The 19,782-nt window shown below is 37.2% G+C and overlaps 3 protein-coding genes across 3 annotated transcripts in view; 1 reads left to right on the top strand and 2 right to left on the bottom strand.

Annotated features, from left to right (window-relative positions):
• LOC105381862 (bicaudal D-related protein homolog) overlaps window positions 1–19,782 on the top strand; it is an 84,658-nt gene that overhangs the window by 30,006 nt on the left and 34,870 nt on the right. The window lies entirely within an intron of this gene.
• On the bottom strand, window positions 9,731–11,421 carry LOC119693911 (lipase 3). Its single transcript, XM_038118883.2, has one exon. The coding sequence runs from the start codon at window positions 11,107–11,109 to the stop codon at window positions 9,859–9,861; it is 1,251 nt and encodes a 416-aa protein (XP_037974811.2). The 5' UTR covers window positions 11,110–11,421; the 3' UTR covers window positions 9,731–9,858.
• On the bottom strand, window positions 11,581–12,895 carry LOC105381861 (lipase 1). The gene has a single exon (XM_011551664.3). The coding sequence runs from the start codon at window positions 12,858–12,860 to the stop codon at window positions 11,628–11,630; it is 1,233 nt and encodes a 410-aa protein (XP_011549966.3). The 5' UTR covers window positions 12,861–12,895; the 3' UTR covers window positions 11,581–11,627.

Below are 19,782 nucleotides of genomic sequence, written 5' to 3' on the forward strand. Positions count from 1 at the left end.
TTACGACGTGATAAAAGTTTTCCGTCGCGCTCACTCTTGAGGCTGCGCGATGTGAGTGAGTGCGATGCAAAACTTTTGTCACGTCTTAATTGTGCCCGTGCTAGCCTTTTAGTACGTACCTACTTATGTTGGTTTTAATATGCTTTAATAATTGTATTAAGTTTAATTATTAGGTCATTTATGTATCATGCTCATCATAATATATAATATATATGTACTGAGTGTGATACCAAAATGAGGTCTCTAAGTTTCACATCATCTTACCTGTAATGAAAATTGAAGAATGCTCAAACAAATTTCGATGTATCATACATATACGTAGGTATACATAACTAGCTAATCTATCTGAACAAAACCATGTCTATTCGTTTTGTTTTTGTATTAATTTAATTATGAGTCAATTTAATTAGTCTGATGAACAGAAAACGTCATCAACACAATCATTACACCATAAGTCAAAATCATAACTCCTCATTGTCGGTTGGTTGGAAAAATACTTACATTTCTATAGGAAAATTAGGTTTGCTTAGCAAACAAGTGTTCGGAGAGAAATACATTTTTCAGTTAAATTGATTTTTATTGTGAGTTTTCCGCTTACGTAACTTCCACTCAACTAGCAATGTCTTATCCTGACCTTAGACTTACGTCTGGTTATGTTCCCAGACTTTCACTTGAAGACCCGAAGACCTAACTTTGACCTAACCCTTGTCTTGTAATAGAACCACTTTACCATTTATAACTTAGGTACCTAATTGTAGGTAGCTTCATGATGTCATAAATGTCGTATATGGATAAACTAACTGTTCCCGCGAGCTTCGCTTCGCCTTAAAAAGTTTTCCCGTGGGAATTCCGGGATAAAAACAAGTAGTAAAGTAGCCTATGTTTCTTCTCAGGGTCTAGACCATATGTATACCAAATTTAATTCAAATCCGTTCAGTAGTTTTGGCGTGAAAGAGTGACAAACACAGTTATTTAGTTAGGATAAACGAAAAATATAACCTTTATTACCTACATTCTGCCTACTGGTTACCCCCGACACAGACTAAGTCCCAGCTACCTTAGTTAATCTTGTCCTAATATTATATTTGAATACCACAGCATTTATTTGTTAAATAAACATTTCCTATAATTTTCATTAGTTAGATAGTATAATTTTTCGCTCACCAAGGGATTGTACGGATGGTACTACATATAAATGATCTACGTACAATTTTCGTATTCGTAACATAATATTTCTTATAAGTACATATTTAACTAGATTCAAGATGGTGGATCCTAATAGACAGATGTCGTTATAAAATTACCTCTTAGTGCCCTTTCCCGCCCTTTCTTAGACTAAGGGCCGATTTTTCAATGCTCAGATAGACAACCAGATAGCGTTTATTCGACAGATAGCGAAATATTGAATTTTTCAACAGTCAGATAGAGCTTATTCGTCCAATAACTCAGTTACCTGGAGAATAAATCTATCTGCTGCTTGGGCCGCCAGATAGCGCTTATTCGATTGATAATTTGACATTTGAGGTTATTAAGTAAGTTCTTTTTTGTGTTTATACCAATTCTAAACTATACAAGCGCAGAGAATAATCGTCTTTTCAATGGATATTTTCAATGATATTGATGATTAGGCGATCGAAAAAGAGGCAGTAGGTAATGAACGAATATATTAATCCTGTTGAAAGGAAAGTCAGAGTCGTCAAAACGCCGGCCTGATCATTACAGCATGTGGGATGCAAAAGAATTTCATCGCCGAAAGGCGCCAGACTACAAACATTATTTTTGATTTATTTTTAAGCATTAATTTTATAAAACAGGAATGTAGCAGCACTTCCTTCATAATAAAATATTAAGGTAGGTACATATAGTTTCATTTTATGATAAGTAGGTAACCTATGCTATATATAAGTATCTAAGACATCCCTCCTGCTTGGCGGGATGATCTTCTATGTCCAGTAGTGGACTGCTATAGGCTGAGGAGAAAAGAGAGAAACCATCCAGTACTTGATAATAAAACATAGGTGTTATTTCTTTCAGTTTTTATTCATTAAATTTAAATTAAGGATACGTTGAATGCTAATGTTGGAGCAAATGCCTAATAAACACCTTTTCTTCTACATCGTTAAATGAAGGTAAATTTGAGGGCGCACTTCCAGTATTGTACACACGGCAACGTCAAATGGTTAGCAGGGCACACTAACGTAGTGTATGTGTGCACACTAACGTTGTCTATGTGTGCATAAACGCAGAAATCGGTTTACACACCAGTAAAAAACCACACACACACACAACAGCACAAACGAGTTTGCGCGTAGGCAAACGCCCGTATACCAGCTGTGACATAAAAATATCAACCGGTAGTATTAGTGAAATAGTTATAAAATTGATGTGAAGCAAAATTTCACGGCGTGTATCTATACACTTCGTAGCTCATTGGTAGAATGATAGACTAATGAAACATAGGTCGTGAGTTCGAGTCCACGGATGGTTATTTTTATTTAACTTAATTCAAATTTTGCGTTCATTTAAACGCTGTTGATATTTGAAACTGACAAATGACTACAAGCTGCATAGCTGTCGACTATTTCTCTTCGCCAAAAATATATGATTCGTTCTTCATTTGAGAATTAAAACCATTCTACCCTCATACAATATGAATAAACGAAATTTGTTTTTAGTTTTAGTGACAATTCACCTCTGCGTCTGCAAAGTGATTCACTTTGTTATTTGTCAATTTAATTAATTACTCTTCGCAGTCACTATGGAAAGTCACTTAACCATGTTCAAAAAGGCGGAGATAATCGTATTTATATTAACAAAACATTACAATTTGTGAAATTGCAAGACGTTTAACGGTAAGTAACATAGAATTGCAAATATTTTATTTGACTGTTAGAATATTTGTATTTGTATAAGCTAAGTATTTGTTTTTTTTGTTTGCAGAGGAGAACTGTTCAATTATGGGTTCACCGATACGCAGATTCGGGACATGTAGACAGTAGTCGTCTATACGGATGCGTCACCACGCCATCGAGAAATCGTAGCTGCACATAGCGCTGATCCGTTCTGCAGCACCCGTTCTACGGCCACAACACATAATCTATCCCTACAAACCGTACGGGTTCACTTGCGTGCTGTTGGGTTGCGGTGTCGGAGGCCGACGAAGAAAATTGCTCTAACCGATCAGCATCGTCGAAACAGAGTGCGTTTTGCGACTGACTATTTTAAACTTTGATTGGTGCAACAATGTGGTGATATTTAGTGATGAAAAGTCCTTTAAGTCAGACAAGGATGGACGTAAGATATTATGGCGAAAAAGTGGTGAAAATTATAGTTATTGGGGTTAGCTCAGTAATTTTTATTTTTTCCATTTGTATAAGATTTTAGTTATTTTGTTAAATACTTATTATTATTTACAATTATGGGTAAGCCAATGTGTTAATGATGTTATTGTTACTGAGGTTGGAATAAGTTATCTTATTTCTAGCTAACTAACATGTTGATTCATATAACTAATGACTTGCCTATTTACTTAAGTAAAACAGCCAGTCCATCCTTTTCTGATGTTTATTATGATTTAAAACTGCTAATTGAAAATTTTCCTTATTAATATAAACTAAAACTATGTTTTAAAACGAAAAACAACAAAAACGTAACATCCTTAATGTTTATGTTACGGCAAGAATAAATTTGGTAATTTTAACACTTAATAACTTGTTTCATTTACTTTCTGTGTTGCTTTTATTCGTATATACTACAATAATATTATTAACCATATTAAAAATAAATTAAATCTATAAAAAAAACAAAAAAGGAATATTGTAAGTTCAGTGGGATTTGAACCACCATACCGATTATTGTAAGTCTTGTATCATACCAACTGAGCCATTCAATCTATTACAATGCCTTGCAAAATTTTGCTTCATATCATAAAAACAATGAATCATTGTCACTGGCACAACTACATGCTTACAATATCCGTGTGTGGCTTGCCCAGAACTAAATAATTACGTCGACGTCGCCGACACACACATACACTACCTACGTTAGTGTGCCCTGCCAACCATTTAACGTTGCCGTGTGTACATCTCCTGCCTTTGCAGGGAAGACTTCTTCTTCATTGTTTTTTTGATGCCCTCGTACTTTAGGATTTTCCATGAGCGGACACTTGCAGTTATACCACTGGAGTTAAAAGAAAACTCAATTTTCTTCCATGCAGTCTCCTTATCTTTACGAGTATGTGTTGCAGCATCGGTCTTTTTATTTTCTATGACATGTTTGAATTTATCTACCAAACTCACTAACACAGTAACTTCAGCATTATTATTTGCAGCAAATTCGCCGAACGCTCTCTTTTTTGTGATTCCATTGCGATCCAAAAATAACAAATATAAATACCAAAATTGAAACAACCAAACCAAACAGTCAGTGAGGCTTGTGGCTTGACAGTGACAGTTGACTCTGACAATCAAAATAGTAGTCTGTCCTGCTTTAGCACTAGTGTCTGCATATATTTGTTTCACCTTTCCAGAGTTCAAGTAGAAAAATCGGTAAGATAGTTATCTATGGAATAAATCACAATTGAAAAATGGTTTAGCAACTATCAAGCCAATAAACAGCCAAATAAATTTATTCGTTTGATAGTTATTTGACCTATTATCCTGCCATTGAAAAACCGGCCCTAAAGGTGTCGTAAACAGGTTGATCGACAGACATTAAAGTCATTACCGTTATTGTTCATATTTATCAACGGTTAATTGAGTTTTCTTCTTATTTAATTGAAGTCGAAAGGGCATTTTAGACGTGGGAACTTTTTGTATATTTATATACGGAAATAACCATGATATTTAAGAAATACTCAGAACATTGAGTAAAATAGTTGAGTAGGACTTAAGTTTGCGATTCTAGATAGATTCTTCTAAACAGTTAATTACAAATAGCATAGGAGTAGAATTTCGATAAATCACGATATCGATAATCAAGCCTAATACCGAGAAACTGTGAACAATTTATTGATTAATTGCCTAGTCATTCGGGTATTTCGCACGAATCGATCAATACTGCACGCTCGTTGTCCATCAAACGATGTTGATTGCATTTATAAAATACTGATGAAGCTGAATGCAAAATTAAAGCTGAATGCAAAATACTAGACAAATCGGTGGTCGTTTGGGATGTATGGTATTTACCATAGACAAAGAGACAAATACACAGATGCAGACATAAAAGCCCTATGTTTCGATTGGTGCTTGAAAACAGAGCGTCTCCTTTGATACCAGACGATGTATTGCAAATTGCAACGGTATTGGTTAACATTTTAACACAATAACGTTATCCGAAAACACAATGATGATAAAGTGAAGTGCGGGCTGAGTGGGACAATCTGACGACGCTGACGACGAAATCAGTTCATGTCCTCGGAATAATTACTTAATTCGTCATTCTCACACACAGTTGCAACATATTATTATACTGTTGACAAAATTGTACTTGCCGCTTTTAGAGAGACATAAAATTATTACACTTTATCGACACCCGATGATAACGGCGCCCGCGCCGGGGCAGACCCATAAGAAAATGGCGGGATGACCGGCTACCGTACCACGACCGACACATTAGGAATTAACAATCCGTAAGCAACGTTGCTCGCTTGTCAAATCTGACGTTAATTGTATGGTTCTGACCATAACAGATGTTTCACAGGCGAGCGAGGATTTTTAATTGCTAATGTGACGGTGGTGGTACGGTAGCTAGACGTATTTAGTGAACTCAAATGAGGTAGCCATGAACAGGGATAGGTGGAAGACACAGAGACCTTTGCCCTGCTGTGGGACACAATTGGTTCATTAGAAATAATCCGCTCTAATCACAAAGGTAGAGAGAAAGCAATATTACAATAAAGTAATTATAAATACTTTTCTTAAATAGTTACTGCATTGAATCAGATTTTTAAAATTTTCGATTAAGTTATTTCTAAATAGGCAATATACACAATATACAAAGCACCGGAATTCAGCTCACAAAACTGTCTTGATCAAGACCTAGCCTGGATTCCTAGCTAAACGACTCTTAAGCTAAACCAGTCTAGTACTTATAAGCTAATAGCTTGATCTGGCTGACCTAGATTTTAGTACCTACTTTGGTAGTAGGTACACTAACATAAGTCACACGAAGGAATAATGAGTGAATTATGCTGCGTTTTTTTGGACCACAGTTGATGCTGAGTTGGGTCCCTGTCGATGTTTTGGACACCAACATGCAATCGTGCCTCAATAATTCTCTTTGAATGTATTTTACATTGTTTGTAGTGTACTTATGTTTTATTTTTATCAGTTCTTGATGAGTCTTAGCTGTTTGTATGGATCTTGTTATTTTGCTGAGACTGTGTCAATAAAATTCATGTTTTCTCCTTAGATTAAATATTACGAACAAGAGGTGTGTTATATAGAAAAACAAGGCAAATAAAGTGCCCGCATTTGGTTTACTTTTGGTTTACTCTCAACGTAGTGACAACCATTTTCGCAATAAATAATATCATAAACCTTCTAATCGAACTCATTGAAAATAAGATGACTTGACGACCGAATGGCGTAGTGGTTAGTGACCCTGACTACTGAGCCGATGGTCCCGGGTTCGATTCCCGGCTGGGGCAGATATTTGTTTAAACACAGATATTTGTTCTCGGGTCTTGGATGTGCCCGTGAAATGGCAATAGGCCCGCCCCCTATTACATTGGGACTAACATAACACTCTGGTGAAAAGTGGGTGCAGCAATGCACCTCTGCCTACCCCGCAAGGGAGTACATTAGTACAAGGCGTGAGAGCGTGTGTTTTTTTTTTTGAAAATAAGAACTCAGTTGTGGAAGTGGGGTGTTATTTGGCGAGACGTTTCTTTTGCACTGTACTATACACCACAGATCTCTGCCGAAGTAAAGCCCTTATAACTTATAACCGCTGGTTTTAGGTACTTTCGAAATTTATGACCTGCAATAAGCAATGTAAAGTTACCAAATGGCTTTACTAGTAATTAAGAACGAAATTAACGCACAAGTAATTAAATTTATACTTTGAATTGTCCATTTGCAACTTGTGGCCGTAGGAAAACGCTTCTCTATTGGTTATTTCACTTTCACTTTTTTGTTTATCAGTTTGTTTGCTCTATTTATTTATTGAATTCATTTTTCGCCTCATTATTAAGTAGGTATAAGTTCGTTTGTATTTTAAGGCTACTTCACCTTTTCAAATAACAATTGGTTTAAAGTAAATCCTAACTCATATTATAAATGCGAAAGTAACTGTGTCTGTCTGTCTGTTACTCTTTCACGCCAAAACTACTGAACGGATTTGAATGAAATTTGGTATACATGTAGTCTAGACCCTGAGAAAGAACATGGGCTACTTTTTATCCCGGAATTCTCACGGGAAAGGTTTTTAAGGCGAAGCGAAGCTCGCGTGAATAGCTAGTATACTATAAACCGCACCGTTTTTTCGTGATTTAAGCATTGATACTATAAACCTCATAACATGTTACACACACAAACCACTTCAAATGAAACAGTAACTGATCCAACATAAATTCAGCTTTGATACTTACTGGTAAAGTCTTAAATTCTCTGCGAGGTAGGCACCTATTGCAAATCTTGAATCCAGTATGCACTGCCAATGCCAAACTAAGCGTTAGCTTAGATATGACATGTAATCGTTATCGGTTTATAGAAACCTGAAATTCCCAAGAATAACATGCTTCCTGTGGTGTAACCATCGTAGTGTTTACGAAACAGACCACGTACAGATCGTAGTTTTCACAATCATCCACAGCTAGACATGGGTCATTGCCAAAGACCGCTACAACACTATATCCTCGGCCTTCCTCATCAATCATCAACCGGCTACTTTACTTACCAACGTTTCTTGCCAACTCGCTAGCAGATTCCTCATCTTTGTCTCATTTTTACCTATAAATCCGCGACTAACTAAATTCTAGGGACATTATATTGGCTCAATTCGCTTACTTACGATAATATTCTTAGTATTTTCTATAATTTCTTCTAATGCATCGCCATGCATGGTAAACCGGTTGTGGTCACTTAGCACTTTAGCGGTAAGTTGTTACTCTTGACTCCGCCGGATCTGCCAATAAGCCGATATCCGGTGTTCTAGCGAATCTAGCGGATGTGATGTGAGTTATGTCTGACCTAGATTAAACCTAGTTTTTGTCAGTGGTTTTTTTTCTTAGCTTGTCGATGTCGGTGACAAATACTATAGAATAAAGCTGTTTTGAGGATTGCTACCGTGGTGAAAGGATTAGCCAGTTAGAATAGCGTCACTGAGTTAGTCACTGAATGTACAGGGTGCCGTTTCAAACTTACATATACGTATAAAATACTAGCGGTTCCCCCGAGCTTCGCTTCGCCTTAAAAAGTTTTCCCGTTCGAATTCCGGGATAAAAAGTAGCCTATGTTCTCTCTCAGAGTCTAGACCATATGTAAACTAAATTTCATTCAAATCCGTTCAGTAGTTTTGGCGTGAAAGAGTAACAGACAGACAGATAGACACAATTACTTTCGCATTTATAATATTAGTTAGGATTAGGATTAAAATTAGGATATGAATGTATCCTACCTACAATTTATACGTAACTTGCGGATTCTCCTGTTGTGAGATGGTTCCAAATGCACTGGCGACATTGCCCCGCTGGTTCCCGCCCAGAATGATTCATGAAAAAATAAAGGGACTAATCAATTTGTTGTATACAAATGAACGTTTATCGAAACTATTAGGCGTGATTGGCCATCAGGATATTGCGAAGGAATGCAGCATTGGGTGGGGAGAGGGGGTAATTGTCTAAATTGGATACAATTATCTCAATCACACGGCTATCGATCGCGTGAACCGACTAGGAAGTGAACAAGATTTCTGTAAATCACTATAACTTTATTGTTTATTGTTATTGGCGGCTATCATATAATCATGCCGCGTAATATTTTTGTGGCCCATCGAATGCGGGGATAAGTTGTCTTACCTTTCAGCCTATGAAATAAAATACCAATCCAAGTTATGAAAACCGTTCTTTGGGTCAAAAACTAGTACTGATACCCATAACTTCCCTATTAATCTACTTCCCCCTTGTTTACCTTCAATAGATTACCCTTAATCGATGTTTTGTTTTGTCGGCGAATCTTTATAGTCACGCTATCTACTCCCTAGTGACCTATTCTAGCGTAGTAAATACATTTGAATACCTACGTTTCAATTGTTTCTCCTATATGTAAATTACTACTTTATATATAGGTACATAAGTATACTCTAAGTTGTCTAAGTAGGTGTGCTCTAGCGATTTCTACGTATAAAGTAGTTATAATTTTATTTAGGTATACTGTGATGCTGAACTTGAAAGTTATTGCCTCAGCTGTAAGTGAACCTAAACGGCCTTCCTCATCCACCTATTAGTTGGTATTAGTTGAAATCCAGATATAATGATATGCCGTCGGGAAAAATGGTATTGTGCTACAGAATCGGCACATTTTGTGTGTTTTGTGCTCGCATAAAATCGATAAGCTTATCGAAACCAAATAGTTAGTGTTTTTCCAACACACGTTCTTTTTCACGTGTATGAATGATACAATACTGGTAAACACGTCATTTCACGCTGAGTGCCATGATATTGGTTGTAAAAAGAACAATATTCAGCATTGTATTATGTTATGTTAAATGACGTAGAGTAAAAATAGGTAAGTACACAAAAAATTGCCACTGATAATTTTTATTATTTTAAAGTAAATCAATTACTTACTCATATGCACACTAAAATAATATATTTGTATAACATAAGAATCATCACTTTTAAACTGACATGCATGTTTAGCGGTCATCCCTTGTTACCATTAAATATTCCAAGACTTTAGGAGCCAGTTCAAGTGGAATATCATTACCATCTGTGAAGTCCAAGTGTCCCCAGTGGGGGTCCCTCAAAGTAAACATATCTAGAACATTCGGAAGCTCATCTCTTAACCTTTCCACGTCTTGAGGAGTCGCTATCGCATCGTCATTGGAACAGATTAGCACAACTGGAGCTGCCACCTTACTCAGATCATAATCTGGGGGTTCCTGTTGGCCGTAGTTCTCTAAATTTTTATTGACCCCTGCATCGTATCTTCTGAAGAAATCCGCCTTGATATTCTGGGAAAAGTGATGTAAATTCTGAGCTGAAGTACCGGCAGGGACGTGTCCAGCTATGATCTTTAATCTTGTATGTGTAGTGCTATCTGTCCTCTGGAGGAAAAAGATGTATCGTACAGCAGAACATAGATCAGGGATGTACTGGCAAGCCACCTCTAGCAATCGACTCGGAAGCAGCTGTTTTCCGAAGACTTCATGTATATTAAAAGCGTCCAGCAAATATTTTATTTCGTCATTAAATCTTGAAAATATTTTCAAAACTGGATTCCCTATATGGTTCAAGTACGCCACAGGACTGAGGCATATCGCAACTTTGATTTTACGGTTATAATCTGGACGGGATGATGTCAGCACGAAGAAACTTGTGGTTCCTTGGGAGTGGCCTATGAAGCTAACCTTTTCTGATTTTGTTTCGTTGAGGACGTAATCCACTGTAGTCGCTAAATCAATCGTGCCATGTTCGTGGAAACTGAACTGCCAAAACTCTTTGTCTTTATCTGGATCCCACTTTACATGTTCCCTTGAATATCTGTTTCCTCTGACATTGGCACACCAGACGTCGTAGCAAGAGTCTGCCAGGGTATACGCTAGTCCTACGCCAGGTGTGACGAAGGTATCGGACGACTTCAGAAGACCATGCATCATCACGACAGGATCTGGTGGCTCTGAGTGGTTGCAAGCCTTCCTCCTCGGGATCCGGAATACAGTCAGGATGTATCCATCCTTGGTGATGATTTCGTGTTCCTCTGAGGTGTATCCGTATTTCTTCGTCAGACCGATAAAGTCTAAAAGACCGTCTTCCTCAAATCCGGAATTCACTAAGTCTTTAATAGGCGGCACATTTGGGAAAATATAAGGAAATGCATTTTCGTCAATACTTAAACATTGAATTAAACAAGTAAACAATGATAACACCCGCAAAATAGTCTTCATCTTGCGCACTTATTTAGCAAAACAGCCAAAAAGAACACAAAGAGATATGCTTTTATACTATTTCGAGCTAATCACCCAATGCCAAATTTAAATATTTTATTTACAATATGAATCTTTCCGATTATGTTAATTCATAAGGCCAGTATTTTCGTCTTCTTATTTATTTCCGGTGTAACATGAATATGAATTCCTCGGTGATATATGATGATTATGTGGTACATAATAGACTGTGCGTATTATATTTAACTATAACTTATATTATACTAACAAATTTGATGTAGTTTATTGGTATATTCCAATAAAAAAACAGACTAAAATATCACTAACTAAATCAAAATATTTAGGCATAAATATGTACCTACAGAATTAGGTCTTTGCAATGGCACAGACGCTATCAGTGTTATGTAAAAAAGTGTAATAAAACTACTCAAAAAGTTATCCAAAAAACTGTTTAAGTACATTAAGATATAAAAATAAATATTACTAATACTGAAGTGCGTAAAACCAAATTAACTTCATCACTTAGCGTTCAAATATTCCATCACTTTAGGCGCTAAGTATTTTGGTATACCGTTTCCAGCCGTGTAGTCCAGGTGGCCCCAGTTGGAATCAGTCAGTGTGAACACTTCCAGAACATTCGGCAGCTGGTCTCTGAGCTTCTTCAAATCAGCTGGCGTGGCGAACACATCTCCTTTAGCGCAGACCAGAACCACGGGGGCCGTAACTTTGGATAAATCGTAATCAGGAGGGGTCGTCTGATTGTAGAGCTTCAAATTGTTGTTCACTCCCGCGTCGTACATTCTGAAGACATTCTCGTTGATGATTTGCGAGAAGTGATGCAAGTTCTTGGTTGAGGTGCCGGCGGGGACGTGCCCTGCGATGGTCCTCAGCCGCTTGTCGGTGGTGTTGATCCTGTTCTGTAAAAACATCGAGTACCTCACGATGGCACAAATGTTAGGGACGAACTGACACGCGAACTCCAACACTCGACCCGGCAACTCATGCCTCCCTAATATCTCGTTTATTTTGAACGTATCCAACAAAGCTTTCACTTGGGCATTGAAATGAGCTATAACTTTTATCATGGGATTGCCCACGTGGTACAGATACGCCACTGGGCTCAAGCACACTGCCACATTGAATTTCGCGTTGTATTCCGGGCGCGTCGACGTGAGGACGAAAAAACTGGTCGTCCCTTGAGAGTGGCCGATGTAGTTGACCTTGTCTGCCTTCGTCTCACTCAGGATGTAGTCGACCGTAGCCGCCAGGTCGACGGTCCCGTGCTCGTGGAAGCTGAACTGCCAGAACTCCTTGTCCTTGTCGGGGTCCCACTTGATGTGTTCCCTGGAGTATCTGTTGCCCCTGACGTTGGCGCACCAGACGTCGTGGCAGGCGTCGGCGAGCAGGTAGGCGAGGCCCACGCCGGGGTTGATGAAGGTGTCGGCGGAGTCGAGGATGCCGTGCAGCATGAGCACGGGCCGCGTGGTGTTGCAGCGCCGGTGCCGGATGCGGAACACGGACAAGATGTAGCCGTCTGGAGTCACCACCTCGTGTTCCTCGGCCGGGTAGCCGTACTTCCTCGTGAGCCCCATGAAGTCCAGCAGAGCATCTTCCTCATAGCCGATCTTCACCAGGTCTTTAGTCTTCACCGGGAATAGGCTTTGGAAAACGTTCGGAGACAAATCCTCACTTAAACTTAGACTTTGGAGAAAACAGAGACCAAACGTGAACAATAACAAAATCGTCCTCATCTTCCATGTTTCTCCGTTGGATTTGAAAATTGTAATAAATACATCTGTCGGCACATTAATGCTTTTATATGGAGCCTATATTAGCTACAAGGTAAAGATTAATTATTCATAATTTTAACAGGTTTGCCTAAGGCCAACAAACATTGCTCCTTATATGTTCTAATAATATCAACACCATTGTTTTAAGGCATATACTTAGCTACGTCATAAATTATTGTAATTACATAATTTACCAAAGAAGAGACCTTGACTGTATTCCGCTTATGAATAAATAAATACTTTTTAATTCTTATTAACCTACGATGAGCGGAAAATTATTAACTGTTCTCTGCCGTAGGTTAAATCCCAAATTGAAGTACCTACGCATAGAGCATTACGAAACGTATTCTTAAATATATGTATAGGCAGAAATAGTGTAAATATGACACTTTTATAGAGAAAGGGTTCATTTGTAAAGCAAGAAAGCTCTTATAGAAGTTGCACCTTACTTTGAATAGCATTTAAATAAAAATTGCATCGCTTTAAACGATGGTGGTAGGTGCGGTGGTTGATCTGTAATCATATAATTACTCTTACATTAGCCTTGTATCAAACGTAAACGAATAAATAATATAATGACTAATGACAGAGTTCTAGGCTACTGCCCCGTAAACCTCGATTTAGAATGTAAGAAACATACAAAAAATATTCGAGATCGTTTAAAAACGTAATTTATGCGACTTCCTCGAACAGACTCGGGTCAGACACCCTTAGAAGGCCTGATCAGACACACAAGATAGGTATTCGTTTATTATTAAATGCTTTTTTGCACATTATTAAGTTTATATATAGGCGAACTTAATGCTCATTCTCTTCCAGTTAACCTTGGGCTATCTATCTCTAGTTATATTAACTCGCTCCTCTAGCTTGCTTTAAAATTTCATTTATATCATGCTTTAAATTTTCACTTCATTTATATGGTAAAATCAAAAGATGTTTACATGGTGGCAGTTTCCAGTGCTGCAGCAAAGTTGTTACCATCAATACTTCTTAATCTTATAAGCGATGACAGACAAACACTAAAGCTAAATACAAGGATTTGTTATCCTAATCCTAACTAATATTATAAATGCGAAAGTAACTGTGTCTGTCTGTCTGTTACTCTTTCACGCCAAAACTACTGAACGGATTTGAATGAAATTTGGTATACAGACGGTCTAGACCCTGGGAAAGAACATAGGCTACTTTTTATTCCGGAATTCCCACGGGAATACTTTTTAAGGCGAAGCGAAGCGCGCGGGAACAGCTAGTCTTTCATATTTATTTAGATTAGCGTTATGTTATGTCCCAACTGCCCAGGAGGTTCATTATGTAACTAAACTGTGTTAAATATATTAAGTATCTAATTACAGTACTTCTTATACCTAAGTCGGTATTTTTTTGTTCGTGTCAGTGCAAACTCGTGCTGGGAATGGCTGATTATCCGTCCAGTGATCTATGCGCAGTTGTGTAACTACAGCACTACTAGACAAACTGGAAAAGATGCTCGCGGGTAGCCACTAGGCATTCGTGAGTAGAAAATGCAGAATTCACATAGTGCTGGCAGTGTATTGACTAGTGGTAGATTGATCAGAAGGATGTGACTTAGATGGCTAGGCGAGATTTCCCTAGTAAATAGTATTCTTCAGTATGTAGTAGTTATCGCTACGTAATCCACTTTTAGACATAGGTTTGTACAGCTTTCCCAACAGGCGACCAAAAAAACTTAAGCCTGCTCCATACCCTCCACGAGATTCTTATTACAAATCTATATTCACTATTAAAACGTGCGTCACCTGCCGAATAGGTCTTCTACTCTCTCTCATTCGCTGCGCCTCGTATAGTTTTGTTTGTCCAGAGTCTGGAGGGCGCTACAAAATTCTAACTGAAAAGGAGACTTGTTCTATAATTATTATGTAAGTACATAGAAAGACTGATTGAAGTATTGGAGCAGGATAATTGACTACGTGACAGTACAAAGAAGTAGAAATAGGTACCTATTTGAGAAGTTAGCGATAGCTATCTTAAGTATGAAAATACTACGAATTCTTACGAGAAACCAATGTCTTTAGACTTTATAATGACACGGAAATGAACAATGGGAAAGATGCTTAATTAAAATAAGCTATACGTATTTCCCTTAAAAGACAATAGAATTGATACAGTTAATAAAAGTAGACTCAGAATTTGCATTCTTTCAACGTATCTTCCATGTTGATTCTGCGAATCTGTCTAATCAGATGCACCGAAGAGCTCATTTGAGTCTTACACATGCATGTAATAAGTGTAAGTTTGGTCTGGCATTAAGAACACACAATAGTATAGAAAATAGAAATGAAATGTTAATGATGGATTTTCATAACAAATCATTCGGAATATCTCAATGATGCAGACGATGTTCTACATTTCTATAATATTTCCTGTATCGCGTTTGTAAATTAAGAAAACTTCAATCTTTCTTATAGCATTTTTAAAGTTTTTATCCGTATAATGTTGGTAACTATATTTAAACGATATACAATCGCGAGCAATGAAAAAAAACCAGTGACATCAGGCTCAAACATTGAGCGAGGGTACACCCGACTCCGCGTTGTTCTATGAGCATCAAATAACGAAAAGGCTAGCTTAATAGTTACCGTCTTCTGCAATGTTGAAGTAGGTACATGTAACAGCGCATCAGAATATTACCAACTATAATTGTAGGTAGGTAAATATTGTGTTCAAAATTGTGCTAAAAATTATAGCAATGAATATACACCTAGGCTTTGACTATTCTTTCAATCTTCCAACTAACCAAAACGGTTTACGTTTAATATTTTTTTTACAAAAAACTAATTTGCAATTTCGTTTGTTGCAGGTACAACGCCAGGTCACGTCAGCAGGTCACGAGGTCATGCTCAATGCAAAATGAAACACAATTCCTAAACTGATCTTGTGCTGATAGTGTGGTAAGGCCGCTATTCAGTCTGCAGCAGAATTTCCTGTTATTTGGGATGTGTTTTATTTTGACTGAGCTATTTAGGCTCAACAATCGAAGCTTAACATCATTATCCTATGATCCTATGACGACTATTCGTCAGCCTATCTCAACCCACTGCAATGTGTAGGCCTCATCCATGTTAAGCCAAGTTCCATTGGTCCTCTGCTACACTCATCCAATTTTGAACAGTTACTTTTTAGGGTTCCGTAGCCAAAATGGCAAAAACGGAACCCTAGTAGTTTCGTCATGTCCGTCTGTCCGTCTGTCCGTCTGTCCGTCTGTCACAGCCGATTTACTCGGAAACTATAAGTACTACAGTGATGAAATTTGATGGGAATATGTGTTGTATGAACCGCTACAAAAATATGACACTAAATAGTAAAAAAAAGAATTGGGGGTGGGGCCCCCCATACATGTAACTGAGGGATGAAATTTTTTTTTTCGATGTACATACCCGTGTGGGGTATCAATGGAAAGGTCTTTTAAAATGATATAAAGTTTTCTAAAAAACATTTTTCTTGAAGTGAACGGTTTTTGAGATATCAGCTCTCAAAGTCGTAAAAAGTATGTCCCCCCCCCTCTATTTTTATAACTACGGGGTATAAAATTCTAAAAAAAATAGAGGTGATGCATGCTAATTAACTCTTTCAACGATTTTTGGTTTGATCAAAGTATCTCTTATAGTTTTTGAGATAGGTTGATTTAACTATTTGCTGCTACGGAACCCTTTGTGCGCGAGCCCGACTCGCACTTGGCCGGTTTTTTTATGTCATAGGACTATCCAACGATGGACCCTGTACCGTTATTAGGTAATGAATCAATCCTGTCTAGAGTACTCAAACCTTATAGCCTTATTGCATTGTTGCACACACTTTTCCTAATCGTCACTATTGTTATTGCGTTATGTTGAGACTTTATGAGGCGCCTTCACGTGAGCCTTGGAGCTTAAAAATCACCCCGTAGCCGTAGGTAGGTAGGTACAGATAGGGAAAAAGAACCCTGATAGGGAAGAAGTCCCCTGACCAAATAGCACTGTTACTGCCAAGAGTCATGTTTCTTTGCCTCAGACTATACCATCATTATAACAAGATCATAAAAATAAGACAACATTAATTTAATGAATATTTCTCAATGTTCTCAAAAGCTCTTACCGGAAAGGGAAACGGATGGGCCCGCTTCCCACCACCCAGTTCACTCGAGACAATCACGAAACTTATTGTTGACTAAGTAAAAGACGTTATAATTACAGAATAGGCCACATTGCTTATTGTCTCAACCGTGGCCGTATTCGGTGTAAGGAAACAGCGCTAGAGTGATATTGGAATTATAACTTCCGATAGTTTTTTTTTTTTTTTTTTTTTTTAAGATTTTATTATCACTCCACAGACTTTATGTCCGTGCCTTTTTGAGAGATCAATATATTGTGAGAGTTTGGTTGTTTTTTGTCTTCATCTTTTAACTACTCACTACTCAATGTGGAAGCTTATAATATATATAATTTATCTTTTATACAGGGTGTCCCAAAAGTCAACGTCATCCCTTAAAGGGCTGATAGGTCAGCTCATGAGAGGCCAGAATATCACAATATGACCTTAGTAAAAACTCGATAATTTTCGAGATATTGACACTTTTATAAATTTGCTGAAAATCGACACCTTGGATCAGTTTTTTGCGTGCCGCCGGTACAAAAATCCATATTGTTAGAATTTGTTTGGTGTTGCTTCACACTGTATAGCCCTGCTATTGATCGCAGTAAAAAAAAATATCGAGTAATGCTGTATGTTTAAAAAAAACACGGTTTTCAAAGTCATAAAAGGTAATCGTATTTTTTTATTAACAACTTTGACTCTACATACTGTAAAAAAAATATACCACGCAAACCTGGCACCTTATTTGAAAAGATTGCTCATTTAATGCAGTTTCCACAATGGTATAAAACGTTGCTATTGTTTCAACTAACAAAAAAGTTATTGCTATTTTAGTACAAAACGACCTCGATGTAAAATTGTTTGAAGGAAATTTATCTGACTGAATTTATTAAGGGTAAGTCATGTTGGAATGAGTAAAAGTAAAATAGGTGGTGGGGTCAGCCGTGGCAACATAGATGACGCAAAAATAGCTAAGAAAAAACTTACCAAACTCTTATAAAACATATTTTGCGTTTTTTACACCTTATTTAAAAACTTCAAACATTTACTGACTTTTATTTTTATTTCTCAAAATTATAACACCACATTATTATATTAAGTACATAATCAGCAAAAAATAATACTCATTAATGGGCATAATCATAATTTTGAGAGTTTGGTTTTGTTTAACAATAACTTTAAAATAAATAACAAGTAATTAGAGGGTATGTTAATGACAAACTGATCTGTCCTTTTTTTGGATACTGTGGTGGTACAATGTACACGTGTAAGCGTTTAACTTGTACAATATCACACATTAGCACTACTCAGGAATGTACGTTACAATGTGCTACATTTATGGGGAATGTGGAGTTGCTATAGTCCACTTTTCTCGAGAAAGATACTCAAAATGCGTTTTTTTTAATTATGTGACAACGTTGTCTCTTTTCCCACTCCCGGCCACACCACCTATTTTACTTTTACTCTTTCCAACTTGACTTATCCTTAATAAATTCAGTCAGATAAATTTCCTTCAAACAATTTTGCATCGAGGTCGTTTTGTACTAAAATAGCAATAACTGTTTTGTTAATTGAAACAATAGCAACTTTTCATACCATTTTGGAAACTGCATTAAATGAGCAATCTTTTAAAATTAGGTGCCAGGTTTGCGTGGTATATTTTTTTTACAGTATGTAGAGTCAAAGTTGTTTATAAAAAAATACGATTACCTTTTATGACTTTGGAAACCGTGTTTTTTTTAAACATACAGCATTACTCGATATTTTTTTTTACTGCGATCAATAGCAGGTCTATACAGGATGATGCAACACTAAACAAATTCTAACAATATGGATTTTTGTACCGGCGGCACACAAAAAACTGATCCAAGGTGTCGATTTTCAGAAAATTTATAAAAGTGTCAATATCTCGAAAATTATCGAGTTTTTACTAAGGTCATATTGTGATATTCTGGCCTCTCATGAGCTGACCTATCATCCCTTTAAGGGATGACGTTGACTTTTGGGACACCCTGTATATATATACCTATATATTATTAATATTTTTTTTTTTTTTTTGCACTCCTGGAGGAAAATCTACACAGACACCTGGGAAGGGGACCCAGGTAGTGTCGGCCTTTAACCGACTAAAAACCCCCAGTTGTGCATTTCTTGTTTTTTTTTTTTTTTTTTTTTTTCTTTGTTTCACACAGTCACACTTACAATTATAATGGCAACAAACATTTGAAGGATAGGGCCAGTGTCAGCTGTCTTCAGAGAACTTAACAGACGCCTGTCAGTGGCCACACACTCCTTTTGTCATCGCTGTTGTTTTGCCTGGTGTTAATGTGTGACAGTGTTCTTAAAACTATCTTAATTTTATTGGTTAGTTCTTATACAGATAATATTAATTCATGATATACTATACAATACCTACATATCAAAACTATACAATACATGCTATATACTATACATAACAAAACTATAAAATACATGCAATACGGTTTGGCCGTCAATATAAAATTAAAATCAAAATTCTCCTATTCCGCTCCATTTTGCGTTGCCAAAAGCCTTGATTGCTGGGCAACGACCTCTTTGTCCCGATTTTTTATTGCCATCTTTAGGTTGTACTCGAGGATCCGTTTCTTCGGTGCTGTTATTGCCGTTTTAGCGAGGTTGCCGATAGCGTCCTCGCTGTCATCCGCATAGTAGGTGCAGGCGGAGGTGTGCCTCGACAGCGCCACTACTGCGTGAGGTATGCTATCGTGCAACTTTATTTTATCTTTTGTTTTTATGA

This window comes from Plutella xylostella, chromosome 16, assembly GCF_932276165.1.
Source record: "Plutella xylostella chromosome 16, ilPluXylo3.1, whole genome shotgun sequence".
Taxonomy (NCBI): Eukaryota; Metazoa; Arthropoda; class Insecta; order Lepidoptera; family Plutellidae; genus Plutella; species Plutella xylostella.